At 52.4% G+C, this 11,749-nt stretch overlaps 6 protein-coding genes across 6 annotated transcripts; all 6 read left to right on the forward strand.

Annotated features, from left to right (window-relative positions):
• Nucleotides 1-122: 122 nt before the first annotated feature.
• Nucleotides 123-1,554, forward strand: BKA78DRAFT_305790 (proliferating cell nuclear antigen). The gene is made up of 5 exons (XM_066887730.1): nucleotides 123-255; nucleotides 308-348; nucleotides 398-827; nucleotides 876-1,183; nucleotides 1,238-1,554. Coding segments are annotated over exons 1-5 (798 nt in total). The 5' UTR covers nucleotides 123-254; the 3' UTR covers nucleotides 1,256-1,554.
• On the forward strand, nucleotides 1,422-3,060 carry BKA78DRAFT_364980 (Ribokinase-like protein; the record flags this gene model as incomplete). The annotated part of the gene is made up of 5 exons (XM_066892534.1): nucleotides 1,422-1,640; nucleotides 1,688-1,698; nucleotides 1,751-2,110; nucleotides 2,177-2,294; nucleotides 2,388-3,060. Coding segments are annotated over exons 1-5 (1,164 nt in total). The 5' UTR covers nucleotides 1,422-1,638.
• A 111-nt stretch (nucleotides 3,061-3,171) lies between these two features.
• On the forward strand, nucleotides 3,172-4,353 carry BKA78DRAFT_76733 (uncharacterized protein). Its single transcript, XM_066893730.1, has 2 exons — nucleotides 3,172-3,459; nucleotides 3,513-4,353. Exons 1-2 carry the CDS (start codon nucleotides 3,424-3,426, stop codon nucleotides 4,260-4,262), a joined length of 786 nt encoding a protein of 261 aa, XP_066747774.1. The 5' UTR covers nucleotides 3,172-3,423; the 3' UTR covers nucleotides 4,263-4,353.
• A 1,087-nt stretch (nucleotides 4,354-5,440) lies between these two features.
• BKA78DRAFT_377118 (uncharacterized protein) lies at nucleotides 5,441-7,474 on the forward strand. Its single transcript, XM_066892856.1, has 4 exons — nucleotides 5,441-5,542; nucleotides 5,595-5,693; nucleotides 5,748-5,819; nucleotides 5,868-7,474. Exons 1-4 carry the CDS (start codon nucleotides 5,465-5,467, stop codon nucleotides 7,281-7,283), a joined length of 1,665 nt encoding a protein of 554 aa, XP_066747775.1. The 5' UTR covers nucleotides 5,441-5,464; the 3' UTR covers nucleotides 7,284-7,474.
• A 490-nt stretch (nucleotides 7,475-7,964) lies between these two features.
• On the forward strand, nucleotides 7,965-9,860 carry BKA78DRAFT_377119 (uncharacterized protein; the record flags this gene model as incomplete). Its single annotated transcript, XM_066892857.1, has 3 exons — nucleotides 7,965-8,216; nucleotides 8,269-8,355; nucleotides 8,405-9,860. The coding sequence occupies 3 exons, from the start codon at nucleotides 7,965-7,967 to the stop codon at nucleotides 9,374-9,376; spliced, it is 1,311 nt and encodes a 436-aa protein (XP_066747776.1). The 3' UTR covers nucleotides 9,377-9,860.
• A 192-nt stretch (nucleotides 9,861-10,052) lies between these two features.
• Nucleotides 10,053-11,385, forward strand: BKA78DRAFT_245993 (40S ribosomal protein RACK1; the record flags this gene model as incomplete). Its single annotated transcript, XM_066884171.1, has 5 exons — nucleotides 10,053-10,132; nucleotides 10,204-10,330; nucleotides 10,411-10,728; nucleotides 10,905-11,297; nucleotides 11,353-11,385. The coding sequence occupies 5 exons, from the start codon at nucleotides 10,053-10,055 to the stop codon at nucleotides 11,383-11,385; spliced, it is 951 nt and encodes a 316-aa protein (XP_066747777.1).
• Between the last annotated feature and the right edge of the window lie 364 nt (nucleotides 11,386-11,749).

Consider the following 11,749-nt stretch of genomic DNA (forward strand, 5'->3'; position numbering starts at 1 on the left):
TTGTTGGTGGGAGTTGTGGTTGGGTAATGTCGTTGGCCTTCGGTGGGCTTGCCAGATTCCCGCGGTTAGTCAGCAAATTAGCGGTTGTCGACGCGACGCGACCGCGAGATCCCCGACGCGTCACAGCTTAAAATCCCCAGCAGTGTCGTTGTTCAATTCACCGTCCACCATACCCAACCCACCAAGCGTCTCTGTTTCGTCTTTCCTCCTCTCCTGATACCCCAATTCTCGCGTTTAATACACCCCTTGCAAAGAGTGAGCTCGGTCGACTGCAACGCGCGCGCTGACATGGACTAACTTGCTGCAGTGTTGGAGGCCAAGCTCTCGCAGCCTATGCTGCTCAAGAAGGTCTGCATTGCTTCTACAGCTCCGTTGGTTTATGCTGACCCAGGCACAGATCGTCGATGCGATCAAGAACCTCGTTCAAGACTGCAACTTCGACTGCAATGAGTCCGGTATGGCGCTGCAAGCCATGGACAACTCGCACGTCGCCCTCGTCTCCATGGTGCTGAAGACGGAGCTGTTCAACCGGTGGCGTTGCGACAGGAACCTCGCTCTGGGAATCAACCTCACGTCGCTCAACAAGGTCCTCAAGTCGTTGCAGAGCGACGATCTGCTGTCCATCACCGCTGAAGATACCCCGGATGTCATAAGCTTTGCATTTGAGAGCACGGAGAGCGACAGGTTCAGCCAGTATGACCTCAAGCTCATGGACATTGACCAAGAACACCTTGGTATTCCCGACACGGAGTACGCCGCGGTGGTCAAGATGCCTTCGTCCGAGTTCCAGAGAATCACCAGGGACTTGATGCAGCTCTCTGAGTCAGGTATGACACTACAACGAGCAGGCAATGGCGCCGGCTAACAGGAAACAGTCGCGATCGAGTGCACCAAGGAGGGCATCAAGTTCTCTTGCCAGGGTGAAATCGGTTCCGGTTCCATTACCCTGAGGCAGCACAAGGAGGTCGACAACCCCGAGAACAGCGTGGAAATCACTCTCTCTGAGCCCGTCTCCCTCACCTTCTCCCTCAAGTACCTTTCCAACTTCACTGCTGCGACCGGCCTGTCTTCGACTGTCAGGCTTTCTCTGTCCAACGAGGTGCCGCTGATGGTCGAGTACCCTCTCGTCGACCCCAATGCGACGGAGAGCAACAGTCACTTGAAGTTCTACCTCGCTCCCAAGGTATGCTTGCACTACTCGCTGTGGATCTCAATTTGGATGCTGACGTCTTTGCAGATTGGCGACGAAGAATAGACGAAGCGCAGCGCATTGCTTACGAACGACCAACGATTTCTTCAACGTGTAGGAATACAATCACAACGTACATGATGCGGGAGCAAACAAGTCTGGGCGGGTTTCAGAGACATCGTGACATGGGGGGCCTGTATTGCGATTCTGGGTGGTTTTGATGCGGAAAAATCGGCGCGATTTTCAAGGCACGCCCGGTTCATCGACCGCGGGGTTGATGTCCAGGCACGCGGCCCCACACGTCACTGCGCCGCGGCTTCGCTCGCAGATAAGGTAGAAGAAATTCCATCACTGCGACACTTACACTTTCTGCTTCAATCTCTTCCCTCGTGCAATCATGTCCGACGACCATACGATACCAGAAACGCGCGTTCTTGCCATTGCGAGCCATGTAGGTGCCTCTGCAGAATCATCGGACACCGGCTGATCGCGCGACAGGTTGCTCATGGGTGAGTCAACCTCAACGCGCAGTGCTTCTTTGCTAAAGACTCGCAAATGCAGCTACGTTGGAAACACGATGGCGACATTCATCATGCAAGCGCTCGGGTGCGAAGTATCAGCCATCAACACGGTGCACTACAGTCAGACTTCTACGCCACATACATTTGCTCGGAACAACCACCAACTCACCGGCTGCGCGAACACTAGGCAATCATACCGCATACAAGCAAGTCAAGGGACGCAAGACCACGGCGGACGAAATTCTTGAGTTATATGACGGTCTGAAGCAATCCTTCCTCAACACCTTCGATGTCCTTCTTTCCGGATACATGCCCAGCGCGGAAGCCGTGCAGGCCGTGGGCAAGATTGGCAGGGACTTGAGATTCAATGCATCCGGGAGGCCAGGGTCCTTTTTCTGGGGTGGGTAGGCGTCTCCCAGGATGCGGCCATGATACCTAGTGGAGAGAAGGGACTGATTTCTCTCAGCACTTGATCCGGTCATGGGCGATCAAGGCCGCTGTTACGTCCCGGAAAACGAGATTCCAGAGTACAAGGCGCTCTTGCGCGAGGCCGACCTGATCTTGCCCAACCAATTTGAGGCCGAGTAAGTGAAGATACTAGGCCGTCCTCGGTGTCATCTTGACCTTCGCACGTTCACAGTCTGGGTCTTACAGAGCACCGCTAATTTGGCTTTCAGGTTGCTCTCCTCCACCAAAATCAGGAACATCCCGACCCTCGCTACCGCCATCGAGACCCTCCACCGAACCTACCAGATCCCACACATTATCATCACCAGCCTCCGCCTTTCCCCAATTGATGGCACCATAACACCAGACGCCGAAACCAATCCCACGCACCTGACCATCATTGGCAGCACCGCCCGCGCGGATCATTCTCCCCGCTTATTCCGTGTTGATGTTCCTGCCCTTCCTCTTTTCTTCTCTGGGACCGGCGACATGTTTGCGGCCCTCACCGTGGCTCGTTTGCGGGAAGCAAGCGCCCATGCAGGCCTCCTGGACACAGCATCATGGCGTAGTCCTGACGACGTACAGGCAGGAGATTTGCCGCTTGCACGTGCCGTTGAGCGTGTCTTGGAGAGTATGCAAGCAGTTTTGAAGAAAACTATGTTGGCGTATGAGAAAGAGATGGAAATGCTCGAGGCAGAGGATGAGAGAGCTGGGCTGAGCGCTAACAGCGAAGGAGAGCTGGATCGTGAGGCCAAGAGACATCTGAGGCGGATGAGGGCCAGCGAGGTGAGGGTCGTGAGAAACGTAGGGGACTTGCTGTTGCGGGAGACTGGAGAAGAAAGGGAGAAATTTCCCGCAGCAGAGGTTCTGGTAGATGCCAGCGTCAGCGAGCCGTCGACTTGAGCTGCATCTTTTGCGAGAGAAAAGGCGATAAGATTCTTGGAGTTACTGACATAGAGAAGACAGTGTCCAAATGAAGACTTTGATGATTCAGGGGACTTCCTTACAGAAATTCGAAAGTACTGCGAGAAAGAACATGAAGTTGTTGGAATACCAATGGCCTTCTTTGTCCACTAGCTTTTACCAACAACAGGTAGGAGGATATCCATCAGTGTTCTACAGACCACGACAATCGACTGTTCCTGATCTTTCATTGAGTCATCGTCCAGCAGCACTCTCATGAAAGGATTCTAGCACAACAACAACATTACCGTTCGTCTTGGCTGCTCCGTCCATCTTTTCCTTGGTTCTCGACCTGCATTGGCCATGAAGAAGCGGAGTAAACGCCAGAAGAAGGGAAAGGTCTGAAGCCATATATTCAAACGATGGATAGTCACTGATTAGGGAGATCCTAGGGTCGATCGCGCGAAAACATACGCCAGCTTGATCTCGTCGACTGTAACAATTCCGGTCCTAGCAGTCCAACGAGGAAGGGCTTTCTCGACCTGCCCGGCGAGGTCCGGAATAAAATCTACGAGTTCCTGTTGACGTTCGACGGTTGCTCGGATTTGACTTGCAACCGGACGAGATTTAGGATTACAGCTGACCTTGGTCGTGGCCTTCTACTTGCAAACAAGCAGCTTTACCACGAAGCTTTTTCGATTTTGATCGGCCAGAACGCAGTGGTGCTGGGATGGGTTCAGCTGACCGATCTCTTTCGTCGACGTCGTTTCCATTTCAATTGCATACAGTTCCTTGAGCTGGATTACCTGTGGCTGAACTTCCAATTCTCTCGGCCACAGACCGGAGAATCGCCAGAGCGCTGGATTGCAATCATCACATCGCTACCAAAACTTCGGAAACTTCACGTGGACGTTTTCGAGATGTTATTTTACGACCGGATCTCATCGCATGGTCCCGGTTACATTGCGAATGACTGTTTCAGGGACTGGATGGAACAGAAGCAGGAGGTAGCGGCTTGTCAGAAGTTGGAGGAGCAACACAAAAAGCTGATGGGCTTCGAATTCAAAATGACTGAGATGGTTATAGTTTGTCAAGAACATATTCACTTCACAGCCGGAGGTACGCACACAGAGTTGCCGACCAGCCTGCCGCAGCTTTTTCGTTTGGTCGCAGAAATGCTTCATGGCGACGACACTTCGTGAGGAACAAGAAGCCACGGACGCACCCAGCGACAACGGAGTATCGGAACATTGAGCTGTCTTTGGAATCGCACGCTGCCCGAGAGATGGAGAGAAGGATAGCAAGGCGTCAAGAGATCAGAAAGCAATCTGGCGCGGATCTAGTCTTGTGAGCAGTTGATTGGTGGGTCAAAATACAAGAATCCCTTCACACATGCTGAGCCCGTCTTCGTCTTGGCATGGTGAGGAGAGTGCATTTATGGCTGCCTGGGGCTGTGGTGCAGCATCCCTCTGCAGGTGGTTTTGACCTGAGCAACTAGTCACTCGCAAGTAGCTTGAGCTTTGCTTGAACTTCTTCTATGGTGATTTTGGTGCTGAAAAGACGTCAACGAGTCGCTGCTGCGATCCATACCGGACAGGTTGGTTGTCCCGGGCATGGAAGCGACAGCATGTGTCTTTCAAACCTGGCCTTTGCAAGAGAGGTATTCTCCACATGCTAGGAGATCTTGTTTTTCATGCGCCGTAGCTGCCAAATTTGGTCCTTGCTGGCTTTCACGCCTGCTGAACGCGCAAGATTCAGTGCTATCGAAAGACCTTCCTGGCCGATCTCTCCAGCCTTTGTAACGTCACACTCTAGACCTCTGCCACCTCCCACTGCAATTCAAGTCGTCTCTCCTCAATGGTTTACGAGGAAGCCGAGTGCTTCTGTGCCTGGTGCTGACGCGCACTCTGTCATTCAGCAAACGCAGGTGAGAGTACGTCCCGCGAAAGGAGGCGAGTGGATTGTTCCGTGCAGCGTTTTAGAAAGGTGCTGTAGAATCCAGGTGCATTGGAAGCGCAGGTGAGATTCTCTGCTCTGCGCTGTTGAAGGGCGACGCTGACCATGCCCGGTGTGGGCGCGCCTTCCAGTTTCCATCCGCTCTGCTGGAAGTGTTGCGTCTCCCATCTTCCTCCCACGAAACCTCTCCACTTCTTTCTACGCACCTGGAAACCACAACGCCACAACGCGCTCCTCTCACAAGGCCTCAGAGCCTCCAAGGGCCGCACAGCTGTTTGGGTCGCTATTCCGCTTCACTCAACATCGTCTTCAGCTCTCCGCGAACGCAACGAGTACCGATCGCCGCGAAGCCCACAGACTTTCGAGAAAAAGTACATATTGAACGACATTACGACTTCTGCTATGTTGCGCTTCTACCCATGAAATCGTTACCCTGAGTCAGAACAACATGGCCGACCAAGAGGAGGCTGGCGGTGCATCCGAAGAGACCAGAAGTTCCCCGGCGATCCTCGTCAGCAAACCCACGGTAAGAGAAGCGAAATGTTCTGCATAACTTTGCCAAGGGCTGACAATTTTAGGCGACAAAAAATGAAGGCAGCAAAAGTGGTATCTCCAACAAGCAAATGCCCCCGCCAGTGGTGAAGATTGCAAACCAGGTGGGACAACAACACGCAGCGGTAAGTAATTGCCCTCGCTGTAAATCAACGATTACACACTGAGCATCGGGGTAGAAATTGCGGAATGGCGTCTATCGTCAGTTTGTCATGTTCGAGTCGACTGTACCCTTCAGCGTTCAGACCATGGTAAGCCGTTGATGTTGCTTCTGCAGACTAGGTGCTGATCCTGTCCAGATGAATATCGACGATGGCCCGATGACTGGCTGCGAAGCTATGATTGTCAAACCCTTGAAAGGTTTTCGGTTTCTGGAACTCCCTCGCGAAATTCGAGACAGGATATACACATTCGCCATCCGCTCGGAACGAACCACAAACTTCTACAAAAAGCTGGATCATCCCCTACCCGCCATAAGTCCTTATGATACTGAAACCTGTGACCTGGATTTTCAGCACCAAAAAGCTTCCACTCCAGGCCTCCTTCAAGTCAGTCGCCAGGTCCATGCAGAGACAATGCCGATCTTGTATGGCCAGACTCGATTCATATTGCATGAGGACTATCTGGAAGCATTCCTGGAAACACTTGGAAGGGCATCCAAGTTTGTGAAAAGCTTGAGGCTCTGTGGAACACTTGCTGGGTTCTACAAGTTCGCAAGCCTACTGTTGAGGCTAGTCAACCTGAAGCGCCTTGAGCTCGACCTGCGGTTTCGTGGGGAAGATCTGGCAGACGCAGACTGGGAACCTGATTTTGCGGCTGCGGAGTTCTACAACATTGCCACTAGCTGGATCCTCGCGGTAGGACGCATCAATGAAAACCGATACGCGGCGGCGGACATTGTTGTGCCCAATTCTGACATGACACTCAACACTCCTGAGTGGAATGCGAAGTTCCGATCCGCATTGAGAACAAACATAACGAACAAGTTTGAACGTTCGTTCCCGTTATTGAAGTTGCCTCGGAATGTTCGCCTGATGATATACGAGTTTGCTATGACAGACCGATTCCCAAAGACATGTGCATTTCTTACGGGACTGGGCGAGCCACGAACAGGAATAGTGGCATTTTTGGACTTTCGGCTCAAGATCGATGGAACGAGGGTCGTCAAGCGTTCATTCTATGGCGGACCGGAACTGGACCGTCAAAGAGATGAGTCTCTGACTCCGGGTCTCCTTCGAACTAGTCGCTTGATCTACCACGAGTCTCTTCCGATTCTCTATTCAAGAAACACATTTTTCTTCTACGGCGACGAGGATCATGACATCCCCGAGATCGAAGAGTTGCTGGAAGTTTTCTTCAATCAAATCGGGAGGTCTGCATCATACATCCAGCGCTTTGGATTCGAGCGCTATATGCCAGGATTGAAATATCTCGCAACACTCCTTCAGCTTCGAGAGTTGTTTGTGCCCCTTTCGGAGGGTGCCTACGATGATGAGAACCCTGAAAATGCTGCAAAGAACTTCTATGAGCGAGAGCGACAGTGGATCGAAGGCGTCTCCACCTTGCGCAGGGACAGACTGGCAGTCTTGCGCATCATCTCACCAACTATTGGAGATGGCATGCATTTGATATCAACGGCAGATAATGGGGGCTGGATGCCGCAGTTTCGAGCAGAACTCCAAAGGCTTTTGCTTCAAGATGAACCTGGCTACTAGGAAGCCTAAAGATGATATCTTTATGGCACGTAACAGGTCTGGCGCAGTACATTCGTTGATAGAAAGGGATGACGGCGACAAGTATTGCTGAGAGGTCGATTGCTGGGCGGTAGACACTTCCATGAGCGAGCAAAATAGCATACATGATCTCGGCTCAAGCACTCGAAGACCTGAATTCATGGAAATGGAGCAATGAAAATGGATGAGATTGATCATCGTCTACACGCAAGCTTGTACTGATATCTCGATGATTCGCATGAAGAGAAGATGCGAGCTCTGTATTTGGCGCCAATGTGTCTGTGTACTGACATGAGCTGGTGCGAGGCAAGCAGATTAGCATATGAAGCTCATTCTAAATCCTGTGACTTCTGAAGGACGACTAATATCCGTCGTGACACTTTTCTGTCAGATTGGGAAGAAGAGGATGGCGGTACAGCCACCCAGTTTTTGGTTGGTCTGGCCGACAGGGTCCATGGCTGCTTCTATCAATCCGTGAGAAACCTCCCGCCCAGCTGGATTTAGAATTGCGGTTGGTCCAATCCTGCCAGAGGTCAGGGATTTGCACTTTGTCACTCCCGCCTTAAGTTTCAAGTTTGACTTATAAACGACTCGTCCCTCTTGCTGTGCGTGAGGCCGCAAAAGCAATTTCTTTTCCACTTGAACAGTCGTCAATCATTGGAAATGGAGCAAGACTTGGACCCCACTGCCTTGGTCGAATCTGACAACTTGGACGATCCGAATGAGTCTGATGATTCTGATCAAGCCCTCTTTGTACCCGCGGCCGAGACACCACATATCGAGGCTCCCGATCAGGTTGGAAGCCAAAGCTCAGATGACGACGATGACGATGATTGGAAGATAGTGGAGGGAATCGAACTTGCACACGACGTGCCATCCATCAAGCTTCTTTCAGTGTCACAAACTGCACACGTGGTTAGATATGTTTCCGCTCAATTGGGCGCAGAAGTTGCTAAATCAAGTACAGAACTTACAGAACAACGCAAGATCTTACAAGATCAGTATCGAGGCTTCTTCAGCCTTCCCAATCGCCATTGGAGGGATCGAGCAAATGGTGAGCAACACAACTGTGGAACCCGTCGCACCAGCTAAATTTGAGTCAGAATCGCGCTCGTGGCGGGCGAGCTGGAACCTCCGTCGTTCGCCTAGTAACACAGCATTATTTGTCTCATTTTTGGAAACTTTCCATTGAGCTGAGGGAATTGATATACCGATACGCTATGATGAGCGATTCTCCAATCGGAATCGGCGCGTATGGCACTCGCTGGGACTCCCCGAATGCAAAAAGCGAGCGGACTGCACAAATTGTGCGTAAACAGGGGAAGTTCTCCGAATTATGGACACGGGCACGAGGCGAAACCTTGACTTTAGGCCTTTTGACTGCCAACAAACAGCTGTATACAGAGGCAATCGGTGTCCTTTACAGCGCAAACATTTTTTCCGTGCATGTCAGAGGCTTGAAGACGTTTCTCGACAAAGCCGGCGGAAAAGTAGATCGCCACATCCGCAGACTGAGGCTTGAATTGCTAGACAGAGGGCCCGGTTCCGGAGACTACCTTCGCGCTTTCAACGAGATATCGTGCCTCAGCAGGCTTCCAAATTTGAAAGAGCTCCAGCTCGACTTCTCCTTGATGGGTTGGAAAATCGTGCAGCTCTTTGCAGCAAAGGACTTTTTCAGACACGCCCATCGGTGGATTGCCGAAGTCGCAAAAAAACACGACGACAAATTTGCCGCAGTAAAGCTCATCAAAGCAGTCTCCAAACCACCCTCGGGGGTACCGAGGTACAGGAACAAGCCCGAACCAGTTTCGAAGGAATATCGGAAAGAGGCCACTTCACACTTCTCGGTGGATCTGAAAAAGTTCATCGAAAATCCAAGTCTGGCAAGGAAAGATGAGTTGGATCGCTTTTTTGAGTCAGGATATATTCCCAGGTCCTATTTCGGTTTCGAATGGAACCGCTGGCGTATTCTTGACGATGTCCGGAGTAGACAGCAAGCCGAGGGAGGCGCAAATGCTACGACAGACATAGAACTTGAAACGGGTTGGCCAGTAGATGACGATGATGATGACTAGGGCGCATCTCATGGTTTAGGGTTTCCGGCTGAGTTGCGTTCGAGTACTTTCGTTGCACAAGTAGGAAGAGGCCGTTAATTGTTGGATGAGGGCTATTAGGGAAGCAGAAAATGTCAGGACCATGCGAATTTGACCAACAGGTGGATGCTCCTCGATAGACAGGATGAACAAAGTCATTTCCTTGAGGTCTGGATGTTGTGCTGACGGGCTGCACGCGTGATTGGTGCCTGTGGTCGATGGGAATGTGATTGTAATGGAGTTTCGACTCTGTTGTGAACAGCTAATGGATACGCCAATTGGCAGTCATTAGTGAAGTTGGTTGCTCATTCTCCAGCGCGCGCCTGCAACGGCACGAATGATCGACGCCGTGGTGGCATGACTCCACTGCCGCGCTACCAAAGTAGCAATCAAGCCAACCAACAGTTGCAAACTTACATAGATCTTGATCCTCTCATTTGTGATCTGAGTTGGCCTTCTGCTCATGCTCACGTTGGTGTTGTGGCGTTGGTTGGCAGGTGGAAGCGCCGCAGCGGATGCCTCGAGCGGCACGTGATTGGTCACTTAGGCGAGGCTAGTCGGGTCCGAGCCGCCGCACAATCAACTTCCATTGCGACATTTCTCGCGGAGCTCAACACCTGCAGCGGACCTTCGACAATCCCACCACCAACAAGAAATCATGGCGGAACAACTTGTGCTGCGGGGCACCCTTGAGGGCCACAACGGATGGGTCACCTCGCTCGCCACGTCCCTCGAGAAGTACGTCAAGAGCAAGATGCGAAAACGGGCGCGGTTTGAGCGGAGAACTGAGGCTAATGGACCATCGACAGCCCGAACATGCTCCTTTCTGGTTCCCGCGACAAGTCCCTGATCATCTGGAACCTCACCCGCGATGAGCAGGCCTACGGTTACCCCAAGCGCCGCTTGAATGGCCACTCCCACATCGTTTCCGACTGTGTACGTGCGACCGCGGCTCCGAACATCAAAATTCGAGTGTGAAGGAGCGACGCGAACAATGGGCTAATAGAGCGCTGCAGGTCATCTCCTCGGACGGTGCCTACGCTCTCTCTTCGTCCTGGGACAAGACCCTCCGCCTGTGGGAGCTCTCCACCGGTGCCACCACCAGGCGCTTCGTTGGCCACACCAACGATGTCCTCTCGGTCTCCTTCTCCGCCGACAACCGCCAGATTGTCTCCGGTTCGCGCGACAGGTCCATCAAGCTCTGGAACACCCTCGGTGACTGCAAGTACACCATCACCGACAAGGGCCACACCGAGTGGGTCTCCTGCGTCCGCTTCTCCCCCAACCCCCAGAACCCCGTCATCGTCTCGGCTGGTTGGGACAAGTATGTCAAGGTACGTAAAAAAAAACCCCGTTGCCCATATCGCTTTCACATGATGCTTTGCATAAAAAGTATTTGCTACTTCAGAGTCTTCTGGCTATGAGACAAACAATCACCAATGCCCTGATCCACCACAAAACCCTCGATTTTGTCACCCACAAAGTCTTGGAAATTCGCTGACCCGCGCAGGTTTGGGAGCTCGCCTCGTGCCGCATCCAGACCGACCACATCGGCCACACCGGCTACATCAACACCGTCACCATCTCGCCCGACGGTTCCCTCTGCGCCTCCGGTGGCAAGGACGGCACCACCATGCTCTGGGACCTGAACGAGTCCAAGCACCTCTACTCTCTCACCGCCGGCGACGAGATCCACGCCCTCGTCTTCTCCCCCAACCGCTACTGGCTCTGCGCTGCCACCGCCAGCAGCATCATCATCTTCGACCTCGAGAAGAAGAGCAAGGTCGACGAGCTCAAGCCCGAGTACGTCGAGGTTGGCAAGAAGTCCAGGGAGCCCGAGTGTATCTCTCTGGCCTGGTCCGCGGACGGCCAGACCCTCTTCGCTGGTTACACCGACAACAAGGTGCGTAGAATGGAAAGGAATCCGAGACATTGGCTGGAAGCTAACGAGGTTTTAGATCCGTGCTTGGGGTGTCATGAGCAGGGCTTAAGGTGCAGGTTGATTTCTGTTGGTGGTTGCGAATCATGCTGGAACAGGCATGACGGATACGAAAGGGCAGCCGTGGGGTATCGGGCTTTTACCTCACTTTTTCATGGGCATTGTACTACACGGCGCTCAGAGAGAATCCAAAAATTTCCAATGCACGGGATTGATCACGAGTCAAGAACATCTGGGTTGAAGAACAGGTGCTGGAAACTTGATACACCGTACGGTGCGCGCAGAATGTCGAGCCCGTGCGGCATTCGAGGCAGATCACACCCGCCCAAGATCAAGCATACCGAGAGCTCAAGCAATCTATACTTCGAGTCCAATCGTCTGATCCTCACAGCAAATCCTGAACAGCGTTAAGCCCA

The sequence above is a fragment of the Phyllosticta capitalensis genome (genome assembly GCF_038381095.1).
Source record: "Phyllosticta capitalensis strain CBS 128856 chromosome Unknown BKA78scaffold_2, whole genome shotgun sequence".
In the NCBI taxonomy this organism is placed as follows: Eukaryota; Fungi; Ascomycota; class Dothideomycetes; order Botryosphaeriales; family Phyllostictaceae; genus Phyllosticta; species Phyllosticta capitalensis.

What these genes read in the sequence shown, in the direction of transcription:
- BKA78DRAFT_305790 (XM_066887730.1), top strand. An exon ending in AGCCTATGCTGCTCAAGAAG is followed by an intron (nt 349 to 397) that starts GTCTGCATTGCT and finishes ACCCAGGCACAG; the next exon opens with ATCGTCGATGCGATCAAGAA. An exon ending in GATGCAGCTCTCTGAGTCAG is followed by an intron (nt 828 to 875) that starts GTATGACACTAC and finishes AACAGGAAACAG; the next exon opens with TCGCGATCGAGTGCACCAAG.
- BKA78DRAFT_76733 (XM_066893730.1), top strand. Translation starts at nt 3,424, where the DNA reads ATGAAGAAGCGGAGTAAACGCCAGAAGAAGGGAAAG. An exon ending in AACGCCAGAAGAAGGGAAAG is followed by an intron (nt 3,460 to 3,512) that starts GTCTGAAGCCAT and finishes GGGAGATCCTAG; the next exon opens with GGTCGATCGCGCGAAAACAT.
- BKA78DRAFT_377118 (XM_066892856.1), top strand. Translation starts at nt 5,465, where the DNA reads ATGGCCGACCAAGAGGAGGCTGGCGGTGCATCCGAAGAGACCAGAAGT. An exon ending in TCCTCGTCAGCAAACCCACG is followed by an intron (nt 5,543 to 5,594) that starts GTAAGAGAAGCG and finishes TGACAATTTTAG; the next exon opens with GCGACAAAAAATGAAGGCAG. An exon ending in CCTTCAGCGTTCAGACCATG is followed by an intron (nt 5,820 to 5,867) that starts GTAAGCCGTTGA and finishes GATCCTGTCCAG; the next exon opens with ATGAATATCGACGATGGCCC.